This window comes from Eschrichtius robustus, chromosome 10 (assembly GCF_028021215.1).
Source record: "Eschrichtius robustus isolate mEscRob2 chromosome 10, mEscRob2.pri, whole genome shotgun sequence".
Classification (NCBI taxonomy): domain Eukaryota; kingdom Metazoa; phylum Chordata; class Mammalia; order Artiodactyla; family Eschrichtiidae; genus Eschrichtius; species Eschrichtius robustus.
Window position 1 is genome coordinate 87,407,176 of NC_090833.1, and position 21,013 is coordinate 87,428,188.

The following is a 21,013-nucleotide window of genomic DNA, read 5'->3' on the forward strand; positions in this document are numbered from 1 at the left end:
GGGCTCAATGCAGAGGGCTTACCCCTCTCATTCCCTCTCAATCTCCTGCTCTTCTTAAACAGAAGATGGACCACCCTGCCTCATGGCACAGAGCAGTGTTTACATTGCAGTACTTGACTGTGTAATACATCTGGCATTTTTGGGCAGGATTCCTGAGCTAGGGGCCAGAAGCCCTTAAGCAATGATTTAAGGGGGAAAAATCATGCATATTTACTTAACAAAGCCCACTTCCAGTTCCTTTTGCTTACTTTCATACATGTTTCATCAATAACTGAAGACTATCTTGGTTGATAAACTGGGGAAGTCTACTGTTTTTCATTTATTTTAACTATAATAAATAAAGCTTGTGCTGCGGTATGGAGACTTGCTTCTCACTAGCCTCGCCTTCATAGCCAGTTTTGGGACCCACAGGCAGTGTGGATTATTTGGGCCAACTCACACCTGGGTTTCTGGATTAGTAATAAGGCCCTGCCTCCACATTATAAATCTCTCCAACAACAAACTTGTCACTCATTAGCAGGTACCTGACTGCCCACCAACAATACAGTTTCCTTAACACATGACAGCTGTTTTTCCAACTATGCTCTAAACCCCCAATACAACAAAATGGTCACAGTCTTGAAGGAACTGAGGACAGGATGCATATTTCTGTATACACAACTCCTAAAAATCTCCACAATGGTCAAGCAGTTTCTCAATGGCAGCATTCTAATGATTTGAAAAGCTTATTTCTTCTGTCAAACTTAAAGATATATGTAGAAAAACTGAGATATTGCAGTGTAAAGGAAACAACAATCCTAAATCCAGTTTAAGAGGGAAAAAAAATCTAAGAAGTACTACCATAAAGCACCTAAATTCAGAGTTTGGAAGCAAAGAGTAATAAAAGTGTTTATATTTTGGTGACCCTGATGATATCTCCGTAGTCAAGGGAGGTTTCCACTGAGGAAATCCCAAGGAGCTTCCTTCCTCCTGGACTGCCAGAAACGCCTTCGTGAGCAAAGCTGTCTGCTTTCTGGGATGTCAACCGAGATTTCTCACGTGGATGGACCATCTAATACTGTAGCATCTGCCAAAATTTGGATGTGGAAACCTGTCCTCTTCCATCTCGATCTAAGCTCCATGTTCCCTTAGGTCTTGATGTGGGTTTCACCCAGGGAAAGCCTGAAGGTGGAACACCTGGGCTGGAATGTCATGGTGCACGTTTCACTTACCATCTCAGAAATGCTATGGGGCCCAATTCTTCCACATTTCATATGGCACATTAAGCACAGGGGACCGAGACTTGTTTCACAGTCCACATGTCAATGGATTCTAAAGTTACCTCAAAAGCTCATTAAAATGCCATGACTCTTCAATAGGGGAAGCACATCTGCTGATAAAACCCCATCAAAGAGTATGGTCTTGAAACAAACCCTCACCAACCTAAGAACCCCAAGGATGCAAATGGCAGCTCTGCATCTAGAATCTCCTACAGCTGATCTGAAATAATACATTTACTAATTTCTGTCAGTTTGTGATTAACCAGATTTACTACCATTTCAGATTTCACACTAGTAACTCCAGAGATCCACTGCGAGGAAATGATTTGGGCAGTTTATGAATAGGTGGGTAGAGGGAAGGGTGGGAGGCAGAGGGAGAGAAGAGAGGAGGGGAGGTGAGCAAAGGGATATAGGTGAGGAAGGAGGGAGGAGGGAAGGAGAATGGAGAAAAGGTTCTGGGAACAGATGAGCAGCAAAGGAGATAACAGTATTATAATTATAGAATCATACAGGTATGGCGATTATTTAGGGATGTCTCACATAGCAGGAATTCCCTCAACTTTTTTTTTTCAAAATAGTGTCAAAACAGTGCTAAGTTAAAATACTGTATTTCTGCACAGTGGCTTCTATTAAATCTGGTCTCCTTTCAAATAATTTTAAATATTTCCACACTTGTTTTAAAAGCCAAAAAAAAATTTTTTTAAATAAAACAACCCCCTCCTCTCAACCAGTTGAATAGACTACTCCTCAGGGGCTAAATCTGGGCAGATTGCTGGCATGGACAAAGTGTGTGTGAGGGGGGGAGCCATATAAATGGCCCCTTCCATTGCATAATTGTGACCCCCCAATAAGAGAAGGAGGGCAGACAAGTTACAGCTCAGCCCAAGTGGACAGAGCTCCAGGGGTCACAGGGAGGTCAACTTTGAAGGAGAAATCCCAATGAAATATAAACATGGCATTGTGGAAACCAGACAAATCTCCCATAGCTTGTCCAGCCTGCGTTAATCTCGCCATCAGCTGTGGCGCATAATCCAAACAAACCGATCCGGCGGTTCACACATCTGGAAACTGTCATCTTCTGGAGCCTCCAAGCAGCGTTCCGTGTATCTGAAACACTCCATCACCCAACCTGACTTCTAAACTTGTCGGCAGGCAGCGAAGGGATACGATGATTCACAGGGTCAACTACCCTGGGAAGAAGGCATCTGAGGCTATTTGTTATTTTTAAAGCAATTATTGTTGGGCATTAATTTTTTGATCATTTTTCTCCAGGTATGAAAGATATGCCACAATTGCTTCCACCTGTATGTATGTGTCCACTATCAGAATCTAATCAATACCTATCTAAAAAACATATTCTTGATTTTAAAAAGTGCCTAGGCGACCAAGGAGCAGAAAGGAGCTTCTGCATCTCATTCTTTTTGTCCCTTGTGAAATGCCCAAAACCCCAAACTGACAGCCCCAGAAAGCAGAAACTGGGTGATAACCTTGGAAAGGGCAGTAAGAGCAGAGCCCACGCACCGCCTGTCTGGCTGACGTGCCTCAGTCCCTCGCTGTCTCTTTGGTTCTGCTGCATAAGAGCACCTGGGGAAAAGTGGTGTGTGACAGGAACATCTGGAGAACTAGACCACCAAAGAGCCAATGTGCTACGTGGGCTTCAGAAAGGAGCTGTTATTGCAGTATGAACAAAGTCCAGTGGTGTCTTTTATTGCTTTTTACAAAGTCATGTTCATGCTAAAAACCTTCAGCCTACTGTGTTTGAAATGCACCGAGGTCTATCTGCAAAATTAAGTTACCTGAAGGAAAAGGAAAAAAAAGTATTTGAATATAACACTTCTCCTTTCTTCTATGCCTACCCCCACCCACTCTCTCTCAACTTCATGATGTTTTTATTTGCTATGCAATGTAATTCTAAGAATAATCAAAAATTTAAATTATTTGCATGAAAAAAGTTAGTTACCTGGGTCAGTAAATACCGGGATGGGAGGGAGGGTTATCTTGAAAATAAAACTTTTGCATTTATAGCAATGTTTTAGCAGCCACAACTCTGTCATAATAAAAGCCTTCCATCTGCACAGCATGGGGCTTCCAATTGAAATCTATTATCTAAACCAGTGGTTCTCAATTGGGGCAATTTTGCACTGCCCCCCCCACACACACGTTTGACAATGACTAGAAACATGTTGTCACAACTGGAAGAGTGCTACTGGCATCTAGTGGGTAGAATCCAGGGATGCTACTAAACATCCTACAATGCACAGGACAGCTCCCACAACAGAGAATTAATCCATCCCAAAATGTCAATAGTGAGAAACCTTGCTCTAAACTGAAAAGGACGGTGAAGCTCAATTAATCTCCTCTAACTGCCTGACTTAGAGCCAAGAACAGCCAAGAACACCGAAGGCTTATGTTAGCAACTACAAACTCTAGCTACAAACTCGAGAGCACTTAGAAACATCAAGCAAGCATTTTTTTAAAAAACTTTCCATTTCCCTTAAAAAAAAAAATCAGCCACAATTTGGGTCCTCTCTTGATACTGGCCTCCAGAGATGTTAATAACCAAACACAAGGCAATATGGATTCATTTCGAGGCTGTTATTTTTTGCAGTAAAGGAGGCTGGGGGCTGAGCAAGCTTTGAGAAAAAAACCAAAAAGCTCAAAAAGATAAATGAACGTTCTGTCACTGGAGAATCATGACAACAAACTTGTGTCTGAGAGAGGGCTGGAGTGGGGGGTAGATATTAAGTGAGACAGAAGCATAAAAGTGCTAAGCAAAAATGAAAAGCCAACAGAGAAATGGGCAAGGTTAAAAAGAAGGCATTTCCCTTCTGTGCCCGAAAGGATGAGAAGCACTCTGGTACCAGGCAGGGCGCTGGAGGCCAAATACACCAGTGTAAATCTTGAGGCAGGCAAAGAATGGCTAAAAGGAAGAGCTGGCAGCCCCCTCAGCCAAACACCCTGCACACATCAGAGACCTTCCTGGACCTTCCAAGCCTCAAGGCTTTCCACATCAAACCTGATGCCCCAACCAAAGGCAAGCACTGGGAGTTCTCCCAGAGGCCACACCCCTGTCCTCTGTGCCTTTGCCCAGGCTGTTCCTTTGGCCTGGAATGCCCCACCACCCTCACCTCTCCAGCCCTGGTCCTGACTCAGTCACTCTCCCTCAGGGCTGTCCTGGAAGGTGACCCTGCCATCCTGCCACTTGTCTGTGTGTCCGCTGGGTAGAAGTCCTCTGAATGTATCTGAGTATAGATGTACACAGTTGCCTTTGTGTTTGTGTATATGTATGTCAATTTTTTACCCACAGAAGAAATAACAATTTCCAAACTGTCTCTCAGCATTCTCTCCCCTTAAAATCTCTTATGCTTTCCTTTCTTCTGTTGCTTTTTAACTAAGGAAGTATGCAACCTCTATTCATTTGGTTTATTTAGTGTAGCAACCACACTTGTTTATGTCCAGAACATTTGCAGTCTCTATTAAGAAAAGACCATCTAACAGACTTCTTTGCTGATAGTGACGAAGAATTTATCTAAGACATTAAAGTACACAATTAACCTAAATTCCACGTTGCTTCTCATTCTACTCTACTAAAGTCTAGGACAGCAGAGCATTCTTACTCTGAAAAGTAAATGCTTCCACTACTTGCTGTTGACATGAACACTAAGCTCACTATGTCAGGAACAAGACTTCCTCATTGTTACCTCTACTTAGAATTTAAATTAAAATTATAAAATGGTATGGTGGCCTCCCTGGTTGGGTTTACTTGCATTTATGAAACTGTTGCTTCTTCTACATGGGAAGAATCTAGCATGCAATGAATGAATGAGAAATCAAGGTCAAGGCAACAGGAGACCAGGTTGACTTAAGTCACTAGTAGGCTAAGTGGACATGGAGACATAGAGGATCCATAGTTTCTCATTTGTAAAATGGGACAATAATTCACTTACATGTTAAAAATATTACACAAGTTATCAGGTTATAAAAAATAAAGATAATAATAGATAGCTACTTTACTGAGTGGTAAGGCATGTAATAATATATAATAAATGGTAAGGGTAGTTGCTCAACAAGTGATAGTATTGAGTAAATAATACTTGGCCAAAGAACCAGTGCGCCACACTGAAACTGCCAAAACAGAACGGGAAGGAAAATAGCTCAGAGGCCCAAAGTAGGCAAAATGAGTCTTATCTCAGGTGTGTCACTCCCCAACACTCTGTCACTAAGCTAGAGCCCAAGTGAGAAAGCTAATAAGCATGTTTCTCCTCCCGGGACTTGACATGAGTTGTGTAAAGCAAAAACATAGTTAATTCTAGAAATATTTATAAAATGTTACATAAATAAGTTACATTAACTTTTTTTTTTTACATTAGTTCTCTTTAAACTTATTAACAATCTACTGAAAAGTCTTGCTCAAAACAACAAGATATAGTCTTTTGTCATCATCATGACACCCAACAAATCTGTTGGCCCAAGTAGCAGAAAGTGAACGTTTGGACAGAGCTGGGAGCCCCCTTTGCTCATCACTTGCTCTGTCTTAGAACCTGTGGTAGCTCCCCACAGTCTAGCCAATCACATCATTTCCAAACTGCAGTCCTGCGGTCCAAGGCCCAACCTGCTGCCCAGGGCCCAATGGAGCCACTGCACCCTATCCCCGCCACACTGGGGGTCTCCCACTGCTGGCTGTCCACTCAAGCTTGGGCCTTTGCTTGACCCCCTTTCTGAGCTCTTGCCTAGAACTCCCTCCCTCCTCCACTCTCTAGGTCGCTCTAATTTGCCTCACCACCTCCATGGAAGCTTTTTCCTTTTTCCATTTAACTTTCATGGCCTACTGCAATTGTGAGCTCAAATTTAGTGCAAGTCTGACATTCAACTCTAGTAGTTTTAAGTGCATGAATTTGTGCACTTGGAGTGTCTCACACCTTTAGTGTCACTTACAGTGCCTAGACAGTGCTAGGGCCATTATAGATGCTCAGTAAACTTGCTGCTAGGACATCATAGGTGCTTATTAAAACCCTTCTTTATCTATCAATGACAATGAGGTGCCGAGTTGAGGTAAATTACCCCATGGATTCAATCCAAAGAACACTTGTATTAATTACCAAGCTTCTTAAGGCAAGAATGTTTTCTGGTCTTAATTATTTGGACTATTATTTTGTCACTACTCAACGGAAGACACCACCATATTCTTGCAAAACACTGAAAGCTGAATCTTCACAAACAAGGCAAGATTAACAAAATATTCTCCAAGGTTAGTTCTCCAGCAGCATTCTGAAAGGGATCAATTATGCAATTATGCATGTAACTCTTAGGCTTCCAAATTTTGTCTTAGATAGCTTTCACTAGGAATGCCTCAGATATCCTGGTGTGAAATATCTACATAATTACGGCAATCCTTCCCTCCCAGCTCATTGTAAGAGATTCCCTAAGCAGTGTTTAGGGGTTAAAATGTTTCCAAACAGCAACTCTGTTACTTTCCAAAAAGAATAAAAAAACAACGAACAGAAAATAAAAACAACCGCTCCCAAAACAAAACCCCTGAATCAAGAGTTACCAAAAAAAAAAAAAAAAAAAAGTAAAATGTTTCTGTCTGGGGTGTCGGGGGTGGGAGGTGTGATCTATTTTAAATTTACAATCACTTAAAAAAAGGCTTCAAGAACCCCCAAATTGAGGAATGTGGATAAAAGACTGGCATAACCCCTAGGAGAGCTCCTGCGGCCCCTCCCTCCAAACCCGCTTTCTTAAAACACATTTATTCTTTCAGCCTCCAAAACGCAGCCTTCCCCCAGCATAATTCCATTTTAAAAGCCCCCACCCGCGAGGAAACATTAATCTACTTTGCAAACAAGCGTTCTAGTCTGTGCTTTACTGCTTTTTTTCCAACTCCTTTCCCCCCACCCCCCCTCTTTTTGTACCTTGAGACAAATGTTTTTTTCCCCAAGAGTTGAAAGCTGTCCAAAAACAGGACCACACACGCCGCCGCCTCCGCAGGCCCGCGCTCTGCCCGCCCCCCGCCCTCCGCGCGGCGGTCGCGGCCGCCGGGGGCGCGCACACTCCCTCCAGCCGGAGGGGTGGCCTCTCTCTGCCCCCCCCCCCACGCCCTCCTTTCTCTTTGGACGCGGTGGGTGGGGGTGGGGGAGGGAAGGAAACCGAGGAGTACAGCCCGGAGCCGAGAGGCCTTCCTCTGGCCGCGTCTCGGCGCGCGGCGGAAGCGAGCGGCGGTGGCGGCGGGACCTGGGGGCCCCCCGGCCATGCGGAGTGGTCTGTCCCGCGGAGGGGCCCCCCGCGCCCCCGCCGGCCCGCCCTCGCCACTCTCTCCCACAACACCTCGCAAAGCGCAGTGCCCCGAGTAGATTACAGCGCGGCCTTTGTCGGGCGGGCCTGGCTCCCGGCCAGGCGCCCAAACAATAAACAATTCCCCCTGGTGCGGGCAGGGGGTTTTCGCTCTTCACAGAAAGGATCTAGGTGTATGCTGGCAAATATCTTTATCAATTGGAAGGAAGGGCAGGGGGCCCGGGGTGGGGGACGAGAGGGCGCTGCGGCGGGCGCTGGATCTCTTACCTTCCACCCACAGCTCCTCCACGTTGGTCTCGAGATTAGCTGCCTTTAATCCCACAGCGAAGGCCCCAAATATGAGGAGGCCTACAACCAAGAACTTGCCGCAGTTTTTTTGAATGTAACAACCCAGTTTAAATAGGAGTCTCTGAAACTTCGCTCTCAGCCACAGCGGCGCTTTCCGGCCAGTAGCTTTCCCCTGAGGATGAAGCAGAAAGGAGGAGTGAGCGCCGGGGAGTCGCGGCCCGCGCGCCCACGCCAGCTTCCGCGCACCCGCCCGGCATCCCGCGACAGCCGTGAGGGGTGCCCTTCGGGATGGAACCCAGGTCGGCCCAAGGAAACACGAGCGGCGTTGGTGGGCCTGGTGATAAATCAAAGTCAGGCTGCAGCGTGGCAGCTGCACCTTGGTCACAGCAGGGGCGCCCCCACGCGCGGCCTTCGTAGCATCCCCGAGTGTGACTTGGAAGTCTGGGAGGAGGGGCTGCAAGAACAAGGGGAAGCCGAGGCAAAGAGGAGAGACACCATTCAACACAGGCAATATTCACACGAACCTGGGAAGGGAGGGTCTGCGTAATCCCCGCGATGGAGCCCAATGTTTAAGAACCAGCCAACCACGGCGCCCTTCCCCGCAAGTCCTGCCCCAGCCTTCACCCTTCTCGGGGTGCTCCGGCGAGGACAGAGGCTGGGGGACGAGAGCACTTTGGGAACAATGTTTGGCGGGCTCCCGCATCCTGATCCCCCGCCCGACGTGGTAGTAAATTGGGATCCACGTGGTGAGCGTGGGCGCCGGAGCTCACTCGCGACGTATTTCCATCGCGTTGGGAGACGCCGTGTGAGCTGAATTAGGAAGTGGGGCAGCCATCTGCAACTTACGACAATATTTGTGATCGGAAGAGGGCAGCCACATGGATCTTTCCCTCCTCTCCCTTCCCTTCTGGTTAAACGTGAAAAGCAGCAGAATGCACAGGGGAAGAGCCTGGGCCGACGCAGGCGGGGGTCCTGGCTGGGCGCTGGCTGCTCCCGGCGGTGGCGTTTCCCCGGCGCTGGCCGCGGCCCCGGCCGGCCCCTATCTGGGTGCTCGCCTTCCCCGGATTCCACACATTTCAGCGAGCCTCGTAAACACAATGAACCCGGCCGCTCGGCAGACCCGCACCGCGGATTTAAGGTGGCAATTTGTTTACAACTTTCCCTTTCCCCACAGGCTCTGAGAAGAAGTAGCTCAAAAACTGGAAAAGAAGAGGGGAGATACCCTCTTGCGAGGATAATTTTTAAGGGAGCACAGATTTCATGCTCAACAAAAGCAAAACCGGCTGCCAAAAAGGGAAACCACCTTTATTTCGGCTCCCTCCCCCCACCGCCTCTCTCCACTCCGCCTCCCCCTCCAAGAGGTTAAGAAATGTGGCAGTATTACAGGGGTTTATGCTGCAAATAGGGGCAGGGGCGCGGGAGTAGGGGGCTCAGGGGCAGGGGGTACAGGGCAGTGCCGCGCTGCGGCGGCCCTGGAGGTGGTCCACTGTGGACCGCTTTCCAGTGCTCCGGAAAAGGCACGCCGGGGAGGGCGCGTGCACACACACACACACACACACACCCTCCACCCCCTGCGGACTTCAGACAGCCCTTTCCTCCCAGGACCGGAGGGAGGGTTTGAATTTTTCAATCCCCACTTGTCTGGTTTTTTTTCCTGGAAAGGGGTGTGTGTGTGTGGGTGTGTGTGTGTGTGTGTGTGTGTGTGTGTGTGGCGGGGACGATCCCAAAGAGGAAGAGGAGGGAAGAGAGAGTGGGAGGAGAGGAGAGAGTCTGAAATGCACCTTGGAAATCTGCTCCAGAGCGAAGGCGGCGTCGCAGTAGCTGGGCCGGTGCAGATAGTCCCAGTCCGGCGCGGCGTTGCGGCGCAGCCCCCCGGTCCTTCTGCGCCTCCCGCCACCGGCCGGCCGGCCCGGGGCCCCGCTGCAGCTGCCGTCGCCGCCGCGGTCCTGGGGCTCGGCAGCGTTACCAGCCGAGGCCATGTTGCCGCCGCCGCCGCCGCGGGAACCGAGGCTTCCCGGGCGGCCCGGCGCGCTCCTGCCGCCGCTGCGGGCTCCTGGCTCGCCTGGGCGCTCGGCTTGCGAGAACGCTGCTGGCCGCCGGCTGTTCGGGCTGGGGCTCCGGTTGACAGACCTGCTGCTGCTGCTGCTGCTGCTGCCGCCGCCGCTGCTGCTGCTCACACTGCGGGCGCTGCTGCCGCTGCGGCCGCGGCCGCTGCCGGGGAGTCAGACCCTGCGCCTTCCATTGCCACATTGCGCGGGGGTCCCGAGGTCTCTGCGGCTGCCGCTGCCCACATCCAGTTCTCCGGAGAGCGAAAGCCGGCGCGTGGAGCCAGCCTGTCCTTCGGGCGCTCGCGCGGCGCTCCTCGCTGTCCCCAACTCCCCCTACCCGTCCCCCGCCCCGCGCCGCGACCCCTTCACTGCAGAAAACGCCAGCAAATCCCCGCCGCTCCCGCCGGCCTCGCTGACTCTCTCGGCGTCTCACGGGTCGCCCGAGCGGCCGCGGAAGGTAAGCGCAGAGCCGCCGCCGCGGGGTCCGTGGGCGCCCGGTGGGTCTCAGCGCTGCCGGGCCGGGGCAGCCGCCGCCGCCGCCGCTGCTCCTGCGGCAGCTGCTGCTGGCGGTGGCGGCTCCTGAAGCTGCTGCTCGGACTGCTCGGGCTGCTTGGGCTCTGGCTGCTGGGTTCTCGGTGCCTGCTTGGTCCCGGACTCTGCTTTCTTGTGCTCCTCGCTGACCCGCTGGACCATTCTGCCCCAGTGCAGCGCGCCTCTCTCGCTCCCGGGACCTGGGGACTCCGCTCTGTGTGTGTGCAGCGGGCAGCGGCCGCAGCAGCTCCTTGATTCAATAGATGAGATGGAAGAAGAAAAAAAAGAACTCTCTCCATTTGGAGAAAGAGGAGGAGGAGGGGAGGGGGTGGAGGGGGAGAGAGAGAGCGAAAGAGAAAAAGGCTGGAGCTCCCGCCCCCGGGGCTGTCAGATGGCTTGGGTTTCTGCAACATGATTGGCTCGCGGAGGGCAGAAATTACTCAGCAAACATGACTATTATTAGCTGCTTAGCAACAGCTCACCAAAGTAGAGAGACCACCCAGGTAGGCAACCCCAGTGTGTGCATCCCCGGCTTCGGGGGGAGCCTCCGAGAGCGCCAACCTTCTCGCATGCAATACTTCCATTAAGGAATGCTCCCCCTCCCTTTCTTTCTTATTCCTTTTCTTTTCAACAGTGTCTTCTTTTTGTAAGATGCTTTTTGCGCGCGCACACACACAGACACCCACGAGCATTTGCCTCGCGATAGACACGGGGGAAAATGTAATATTTTTTTAAGCGCTTAAACAATTTCAGAAATTCCTCAAAGAAAACCCTTTCAGAGGCACCTTGGCCTCAAGCTGCAGCAAATACTGGGAGGTCCGGCTTGAATTCCCAGGCCTGCACCAATAATGACAGGGTGGTGGATAGTGCGCCAGTGTGTGCCAGATTTTTTTTTTTCCCCTTCTCTCTTTTCTTTTATAACCAAAGAGAAGACTTAGGCTCTTGCAGGGAACAACGCCTCGCATTAAGATAAACAAAATGGAAAGTTAAAGAGGAAAGTAGGGACATTGGGAAAAGCCACCTTTCTTAAAGTTCGCTCCCCCCCCGCCCCGCCCCTTTCCCTCTCAAAACCCCTCGGCAGCACAGTACTGGTTTGAAGGAGTCAGTGTTTTATAAACGTGGAATCCAGACACCGAAGTAGTCTCATGGAGGCAGAGGAGTTTTTATTTGAATCTTTAATGCGACATAGGTAAAGGAGAAACAACAGAATCCTTTTAACAACCCGGAGAAACAGAAATGTTTTCTTTAGAAAGAGAGAAAAGTTTTCTTATTTTGGATTCATTTGGACCCCCCCCCTTTTAATTAACCACAAGTCCCTATTTATTTAAAGTCTGTTTTAAACGGCCCCCCCCCAAACTGGTACGCATCCTGTTATATTTAATAGTAGCGTAACATAAAGGAGAATAAAGGCTTTGATGCTGGATTCATTTGAAACAAATTGTGCGCTGATTGCTAGGACTTGTCTGGACACTGCAGCCAGTGTCACCGAGACATGCCGGGGATTCGCTTCCCCTGGAGAAGAAAACACGCGACTCTGAGTTGGATCCTGGGGCCAGAGACAAATTAAACTGTCTACACAGCTCCGATTTTTACGTAAAAAAAATTTTTTTTGAGAGTATTTTTCTTTTGCAAGTTAAGTCCCTCCCTGAGATGGGGACCAGATCCACAAACCCTCGATTCTGTCTCATTTTAGTATTTGTTTTTTTCCTTTTTTAAAAATTGGGTTGAACTGCAGAGGGACTCTCGGCAGCAAGTAGCCGACTGAAGCCGTGAAATGGGGCAGTGTGGCTTTAAGATGCACACGGTGTGTGTTCATTGAAAAAAAAAGAAAGGAAAGGAAAGGAAAGAAAGAAACCCAGATGGAGGGAAAGGGGGAGGAGCGGGGGAGAAGGCGGAGCCCACGCGACCACGTGACCCAGGGCCCGGCCGGCGCGCGCTCTAGGGCACGGAGGCCTATTACGCGCGCGCGCGCGCGTGTCCGAGTGCGCCCGCTTGCGCGCGCGCTGGAGCTCCGGACTCCTCACGCCCGCTCAGCCCTGGTCAACCAGGTAGGGAAGTCGTTGCGCTCGGCTAGCGCTAGGCGGGCTCCAAGTCTCCAGCGCTGGCTCCTGGGAGCCCAGGCGAGGCGCACTCCCCGCCGGCGCGGACGGACGTGCCGGACGCGCCGTAGTACATTCCTGAAGGCGGTCGGCCCCCTTACGTTACCCAATGCCTGCGCGGCCTCCCCGCGGCCGGCCAATCGCTGAGCGCTCGGGTCCCTTACCATTTAGCTGCCCTCTATCGAAAGGGACTGCAGCCGGGCGCGCCGGCCACCCGGGCGACCCACGCGGCTCCCGCAGGGGGTCTGTTGGCCAGCCCTCCCCGCCGCCTTACTTTCTCTTCGGCGGCTTCCCCCTGCCTCCTTCTTTCAATCTCCCCTTTCCTTTCTCCTTCCTCTTTCACCCCTTTTCTCCCCCATCTCTCTTCTCCCTACCAGCCTCGCCACCTTCCCTCTAGCTTTTTCTCCTTCCTGGTTTCACTGGGAGGCCCTGCCCTCTGAATCCCAAACCGGCAAAACGTGTGCAGTACCCTGGGCAGGGTAGGGTGTCCTGCAGAATAAAGAGACAAAGAGAACAGAAGTGTCTGGGGGTGTTCACGAGATCAGGAGGAGGACCGGAGAACCAGGCCAGCGCGGAAATTCAAAACTCAAACTCCGAAGGAGCACGTGATTTTGTGCGCGGCTCTGGGAAGGGCTGCGAAAATGCAGAAGGGAAGACAAGCAGCGTGCATTTCAAATGACAGTAGGTTAGTAAATAATATCGCAGGAATATTGGGCTCGACACAGAGCAAGCTTAATCTTTGAGCAATATCCTGCTCTTTATTATGTTTGGTAAATAGTATAAATCAGGAAACGTGATGTATTATTCTAGTTTTTCTCACTGAAAGGTTCTACAGACGTTTCAAGTCAAACCATTTTGTGCTTGCAGCTGGAAATTAATTTTTAAAGATTGGGGGTGGAACCCCTAAAAAGACACGTCAGTCTTTTTATATTTGAGGCGTGCTGTATAGCAAAGGTAACCATGTAGCTATAGGCAGGGTGCTGTGTCTGTACAAAATTCTTTACAACGTTTTAGACCAAAATATTAGTTTTTCCACCCAATCTTTTATTTACAGCAATTTCAGTATAGCTACTTAGATTATGGAATTCTAAAATGAAATTATAGGCTATGTACACATAATGGTTCCCTATTACTCTCCGCACGCAGCTGCATATCCTCTTGTTTTGGCGCTGCTACATGTGCACCATTTCAATGGCAAAGCCTCTTCCACTCGGGCTCATTTCCCTGGGTTTGACTTAATTCCTAAACGTTTTGAACATTGATCTCCGGGGTTTTCAGCTCCCTGAGCTCCCTCACCCGCTGTTTGATAGGTTAACTTTTCAGCATTTCAGACAATGGTCTCGGCCTGTAAATTCTACCCATCGGTTCCAGGACGCAATCCCCAGCCTGGGCTCTAACAAGCGCTATCTTAATCTCCCCACCCCCACCCGCCGCTTCCCCTGTGGTCTGCTTTTTTCATACACAGAGATGAATTACTTTGAGGATCTAATTGGCCTTGTTTCTGTAACGTTTTAAGAAAGGGAAGAGGAGCCAGTGTAAAAGCCTGCTCGACTTGGGTGGTCAGGGCTGAGCCTGCCCCCAATTTGCCTCATTGCTGATGCATGTGAGTTCGACATTCCCAGTGATAATGTTGTTCCTAATCAATCTGCCCTTATTTACATTTGTAAGCATTGTCGGCTTTAATATGCATGCCCTGTGCGGGGGACCGCTGCGCCACACCGGGTTTGTTAACTTCAACTAGTATTCTCTAGACCTGAGATGAGGCTGACCGGAGGAGCCAGGGCTGTGAAGGTGTCTGCTGGGAAAAGTCCCTTTAATGGTCTTTCTGCAGCATGGCTCCCCTGTGAGAGTTACCCAACAAGTGAGAAGCTTGTTGCCTTTTCAACCAGCAGGAGTTGCTGGCCCTCTTTCTTGAGTATTCCATTTTCCCTTTCCAAGTAAAGTCCATCTCAACGCATTAATTGTCATTTTGGTCTCCCCATCATGATCCAAGACTTCATTGGAATTTGTAGTTTCAAAACACATTCCTTAAACTCTTAAAATATGATTCCCTCATATCTTCTCTCTTCCCTGCTCCAATAGTCAAACAGCCATGGCCACGCCACACACATCTCAGAAATGACATCTGATTATCCAAATGATGACACTGAAATAAAACATCTGCCCTTTGTGTTTGGACATTCCAGTGATAAGCAACTGTGGGAGCTGCACTTGGTGGAGTAATGAAAAACCACGATAGGACTTGACTTTTCACTGGTTTCCCAGATCCAACTAATTGGGTCTCTAAAATGTAATGTAATTTAGCTAATATTTGCAGAGTACAAATGAATGAAGGAGTAAATATATCTAGTAATGTGACCCTTGGGCCATGTTATAATTTTGTCTACTGAGTTGAATACTATTTTCCACAAATGCAAAGAATTGCAAACATTACGTTAAGTGCCACAAGTATTCCTGTTGAGAGGCTATGATGGGGAGAGGAATTGGGGATTTGATGTAATATTCTATTTATGGATGGAGAGCCAGGGTACAGGATCTGAGTGATGGCCCAGGGCCTGAGCAGTTCAAAGCAGGTACCTTGGATAAGAGTTGACTCAATTCAAGCCATTTCTTGGCTCCCTAAGAATGCCTTGTTATTTTCTCATTGGCAGCTTTTGTATTTGCTTAAAGGTGATGGTAGAAAATGAGTCTGAAAGGGGGAGGGGAAAAAAACGATTCAGCAGTCACAAAATGTAACCCCCTTAAGCATGACTCGCCTCCCCTTCTCCCGTCCATCTTCTGTTTCCTCCCCTATCCCCCCTCCCCAGAACTGGAGGAAAGGGAACAGCTCTAGCCAACTTGTCAAAATAATGCTGCTAATTACCCCTGATCTCCTTTAATGGGAAGCTGCTCCCAATTCTACAAAAGAGTAAATGAGGGGTCTACAGCACAAACCCGGGAGCACTGGCATTTTTTGAGCTTACAGTGAGCTTGGTGGGGGGAGGGGGTGGTAGAGGGAAGATGTCCTGAGAAGGTCCCAGAAATCTCCACATTTTTTACTCCAGGTTCACATACTAGTTTGAAAAAGGGAATTAGACTTTATGCCGTGCCAAAGCTATTGGTATTCTTTTGCTGCGAATGTCACCAACTGCAGAGAAAAGGTTCAGTCTACAGTGAACTTGAAAGAGAACAGCACTGACCCTTATATTGATTTCCTCCCTGTCTGTATATCTTCTTAGCCACATTCCTTTAAGCAATAGAGATGTATTATGGAAAGACCTAGACTTTGAACATTTTTCCCTGCATCTCTCTCCTCGTCTCTGTCTCCCCATCTAATATATCCATATCAAGCTCTGCATTTGGCAGAAGGCACACCATTCACTTCCGTGATCTCTGCCATCGGGACTTACATGAAAAAGAAGCTGAGCAACATGATCCCTTTGACCCACTGCTGGAGCAACAAATTTATTAGAGATATAGGCATGAGAAATGAAAGGGAAGTAAAACAATTCCAGCTTATTGTGTGTCTTTCTTTCATACTGCTAATCCGGTTTACACATCACGCCTACATGTCTCAATAGGGCTTTATACACTGTGGCAGAGGCGGGAGAAAATAAAAGGTGTGTGTGTGTGTGTGTGTGTGTGTGTGTGTGTGTGTGTGAGACAGAGAGAGAGAGAGAGAGAGAGGGAGAGGAGGATAAAATAGGGAAGACAGATATTTTAATCCATTCAATACATATTGATTTGCCTCATTAGTTTTTCTATCTTTAGAAAGTTGAAGATAATTTGTAAAAAAACAGCCTTTTTTTTTTTCACAAAATAATTCCAAATGGTGCTAACTCCTATTCCAATAGCTTGTTACATTATGACAAGATTATAACCAGGAATTAGATACACTTCTCAGTGAGTTTGAAATGAAGCTAATACCCCAAATTCAGAATGGGCCCATTGGTGTCTACCTTGATTCAACATTTTAATATAAAAAGATCTTGGACTCAGAGGTGTTTTATAGCCTTGTGGAAGGAAGCTGGGTGACAACTGGAACACACACAAACTCACAATTGAAAGCCCTTGTTTTACAACATGGGTACACAATGCACCTGAAGCAATAATTCATCCTGAGGTACCACCCAGAAATAATAAGTGACAGTGACAAAGGGTAATATCAGAAAGCATTGTCTTTCTTTGTGGAGGCAATTAATTGCATGTTGAACTACTAGAGCCAAAAAAAAAAAAAAAAAAAATCGAACACAGAATGCTGAAAAAGGATTATTGTAGTAGTTCAAGACCTCAGTTATCTAATTATTAAATACTTAGAGCCACCCATGGTGGGTCTTTATGATTTACCTCTGGTTCTTTTATATTTTTCCTCCCTAGGAAGGAAGGAAGTATAGAAAGGGAAGAAGATGGTCTTCTCTCCCATGTCTAGGAAAATAGAGGTCTCTAGGTGTCTTCCATAGACATCAATCCATATGGTTCTTCTTAGGTGATGGAAATTGAGATCTGAAAACTTTGAGGTTATTTTTCACCCACCAAGGAGGGGTAATTTTTAACGTGAACTTAAACACCTAGAGACATAGTATATGTCACCCCCAAGGTACAGTCTCTGGAAGTCCTGTGGTCCCAGTGTTGGCACCGGGTCTAAATCGGTTTGGATCAGTCTGGCCCACCTCAGGGCTCCCCTCAGGCCACACTTAGCCCTCTCAGCATTGGGCTAGCCGCCCACCTCTTTAATGGTTGGCAGGCACCAGAATGCCCGATTCCGTGGGTGCAAGGGTCAACACATAGCTCTCCTACCCGCGGCCCCTTCCTGAACTCAGGAAAGCCCCTTTGGCTCTTCTTCCCACCAACTGCGGCCAGGAGAAGGATGTTTGCGCTCCGGGTTTTGATAAGGTGCTTCTCTCCTAGCCCCGGGCGTCCCACTCATTTAGCGTCCCGGCCCGGGTGCCGAGAGCACCGGGTGTGGGTGCGAGAGCATGTGCCCAGCCCCTCGGGCAGACCTCCCCGAGCTCCCGGGAGACGAGAGAACTCGCCCGGGTGCGCGCGCGCTCTCGGCCCGCACCCTCCCCCCGGCGCTGTCACTCTCCGCACCAGCCCTCCATCCCCAGCTCTGCCTCCGCTGGCAGTCAGTAGCCACCACCAGGCTGATGAGCGGAAGCCAAGGTGGCGACCCTTTCAAGCGTGAAAATGGGATCCCAGGCGACCCCCTCCGTGAGAATTCCCCTCGGAGCCGTTCCCCGGCCGGGCCCCGCAGCCAGCCCCCTCCCCGCCCCGCTGGGCCGGCCTCGGGGGGCGGGGGCCCGGAGCGTGCGAGAGAGCTGGGAGACGCGGGCCAGCGCCCCCGCGCCCCGCCGGCGGAGCCCACCCAGCCCCGCGGCCCCGGCGCGCCGCCCGCCCGGCCCGCCTGGCCCTCCGGCCGCCGCGCGGGGCGCCTCGGCCCCGCAATCCCGCGTCCCCGGGGCGCACGCCGCGCGAGGGCGAGGTGGCGGCGGCGGCCAAGACGGCTGCACTCACCATAGCCGGCCGTCAAGCCCTGCCCGGAGCGCGGGTGCCGATGGCGCGGACGCTGCGCTTGGATTTCACATCAATTCCTTTTTTCCCCCGTGCCCCCCTTTCCTGGTCCTCCGCTCCTCCGTCTTCTCCCCGTCTTCCCTGGTCTCCCCCTAGCCTTGTCGCCGCGGATCTCTTTGTCTTCCCTGTCGTCGTCTTTTTCTTCGTCTTCGTCTTCTCCTCCTCCTCCTCCGTCTTTACAAAAGGAACGGAAAGTGTAAAAACCCCGGCGCGCTGGGCCGCCGGAGGCTTTCGGCGGAGTGCAGCGCGGACTCACAATTACAAGCCTGTTTCTATTAAGCAGTTCCATGGCCCTCGGCGTGGGTGGTCTGCCGCGCCATAGGCAGGACCTGTCAGGGTCACGTGACAGATCCGAAAACTTTACCCCTTTACAATAAACTCAAGGAAAGCAAAGTAAACTCGAGGAACGTGCTATCAGCACAGCCCTCCTGGGTAAACAGGCGCTCCCCTCCCCTCCTTCCTGGGAGGCGCCCCGCCGAGCGAGCTCCTGCGAGCCCCGGCCGCCCCTCCCCGCCCCCCGCGGCCCTGTCTGCGGGGGGCCACCGGGCGGGGGGTCTCCGCTCGCCACCTCGCCTTCCCCATCTAGTGCTCCCCCACCCTACACACGTTATTTGCTGACATTTAGTCACTTGCCCGAACCCCCGGGTGGGGGGTGCTGGGGGAGCAGGGAAGCTCATTTCAGCATCCCCAGCACTCCGGGAAATGTGGGGTGCCCAGAGCTCTGCAGAGGGACACCACCTTCCTGTCCGCAGTTCTCAAAGCCCTTTCCTGCTCGCATTCCCACGGAAGCCCCGAGAAGCTGGGAGCATTCTGGTTGACAGGCCCACAGGCTGACAGGGAGGCAGAGAGCCGGGGGAGCCGGGCAGATAACAAGAGTCTCCCGGGGGGGAAATGTTCAATGTACTAAGATGTATGTGGATTCGTGCAGCTTCTGTCGGAGGTCCCTGGGAAGCTGATTCTTCTGAAGAGACTTAGGTGGAGTCCCTTGGAAACCAAGATTGGTAGCTGGCTGAGGAATCACTAATTTATATTTGCTCTTTTCCCTTACAATTACTGTGGTTTGGGGGGTATGCCACCCAAACACTCCCACCCACGCTGCCTTCCCAAATGAGGCCAGCTTGGGTGATTGGGCTAGACGGAAGTGCTGTGGCTCTCAGGCTCTTACCCTAAATGGAAAGTCCTATTCAGGAGACCCTGCTACAATGTTTAACATTTTATCTACTCAAACTTGCAGGGTTGACTGTTTCACACACAGACAACTGAAAGGTGCTATTTTAAATGGACCCCGTTTTGAATAAAGATGAATTACAGATACAGGGGGAAGAGGTAAGATAATTTACTGAAACTACCGAGAGTTACCTAGCAGATCTTCAAGAAAAGCCAGACTTTCCTCACCTCATTCTGGGCTGACAGTGTGATTAGGTGTGTGTGCGTGTGTGTGTACCCGTGGTTATTAAAACAAAATAAAACAAAACAAAACCTAAAAGAGTCACAATTCATCTCCTTATCCCAAAGACGACAAACGGTTCTTTCACAAACAGTGTCATTTGAGTTTACAGGGTGTTTGTGTTTGAAACACATTAGGTAATTAAACATTGGAATGCTGCGCAGCCCTATGAATTAGGCTGGTCCAGAAAGCCGTTTCATACCAATTGACTTTAGTATAAAATGGTCTCAAATGGATATTAGCTGAGCATGGATCCTAAGAGTAATAATAATTGGAAAAATAGACTCACCAATATTTCCCTCTGAAACACTACATTTTGGTGTCATATCAAAGGACTCTGTTCATATCCTGTTATAAACTTGGGTGGGGCAAGGAAGAGGAAGGTATAAGTACATCTCCAAATAGAGTGGTCTAGAATATGACAGAGAAAGAGGGATAAGAAAAAAGAGGAAACAGCTTAGCAAAGGACATTTAAACGGCCCATAATATAAAGCTGTTTGGTAAGCTAGTTTTGTGGGAAATTCCAGCAGAATTTGTGGAGTTTGCTTTTCCCAATTAAAAAGAAGACCCTCATGCAAGCACACTTGGCTATGTGCTCCTTGAGTGTGGCCAAGGTTTGGTGGGGTCTCAGGCATATGCAGTTTTTTTTGGGGGGGGGGCTTCTTTAGGAAGTCAAAATTACAAACAAAATCAACTACAGGGACATGGAAGGGGGATTGTGCGATATGGGGCCCTGAAGCTGCATGAGCTTCCTGTCAAATTGCCCCCTTTATAGTACAGAACAGGAAGGTTACAGAGCTTCCCAGATTTTGTGGTCTCCATTAGTTAAGACTGAAAGTATTAATGTCATATTTCAGTCAAATGCTTTATAATTGGGAGCAAAGACGAGCTTGGTTTGGGTGTGAATTATTGGAGTTGGACAGTGGTGGTTTAGTGAATCAGGGAGATAAAACCTTTGGTGTAGGAACCTAAAAGCTCAGGAAGGAGGGGAACACACTTGAAGAGCTCTCGCTCAATAGCAGCTTGTCTTTCCTTTCCTTCCTCTGAAATCAGGCTTTGAAAATTATCTCAGTGCTATGCCCTCTCTTCCCTCTGTTCCTAGATGTTAGAAACGTTAAATCATCAATTCTGAGACATGTGTTCTCCAGGGCCCAGAACCCCATACGTTGTTACCTTCTGGCATTTCTCTGAGACTCTCTGCCAGGGTGGGTGGGCTCTTTCTCATCAAACAGCTGTGTCCACCATTCTAAAGTTGCTTGTGCTTCCCCTTCCTGCAAAGCCAGTTCCAGTGCTGCCCAGTCTGATAATCCACTTGGCGTGGAGGTGTCAATAACTGTCAAGGCTTCCAGGCAGCAGAGCTCAGTTGTAGCCTGCCCAATCTGATAAGCCAATTTGCATCAAGATGTTTGTTAGTGGCTTAAGGGGCTACTAGACAATACTTTTGCAAGTTAACTTGGACTTTTACAGCCATGCCCAGAGGGATAATCCCCAAGTTGGAGA

General features: G+C 49.4%; 1 protein-coding gene across 3 annotated transcripts in view; it reads right to left on the reverse strand.

The window, feature by feature from the left end:
• The window catches only part of PTCH1 (patched 1), a 58,235-nt gene extending 48,418 nt beyond the window's left edge, over positions 1-9,817 (reverse strand). For all 3 annotated transcript variants that reach the window (XM_068552819.1, XM_068552820.1, XM_068552818.1), the window contains exons 1-2: positions 9,620-9,817; positions 7,818-8,010 (exon numbers count right to left, since the gene is read on the reverse strand). In XM_068552819.1, the coding sequence (XP_068408920.1) occupies positions 7,818-8,010; positions 9,620-9,817 (391 nt within the window). The remainder of the gene's footprint in view (positions 1-7,817; positions 8,011-9,619) is intronic.
• Between the last annotated feature and the right edge of the window lie 11,196 nt (positions 9,818-21,013).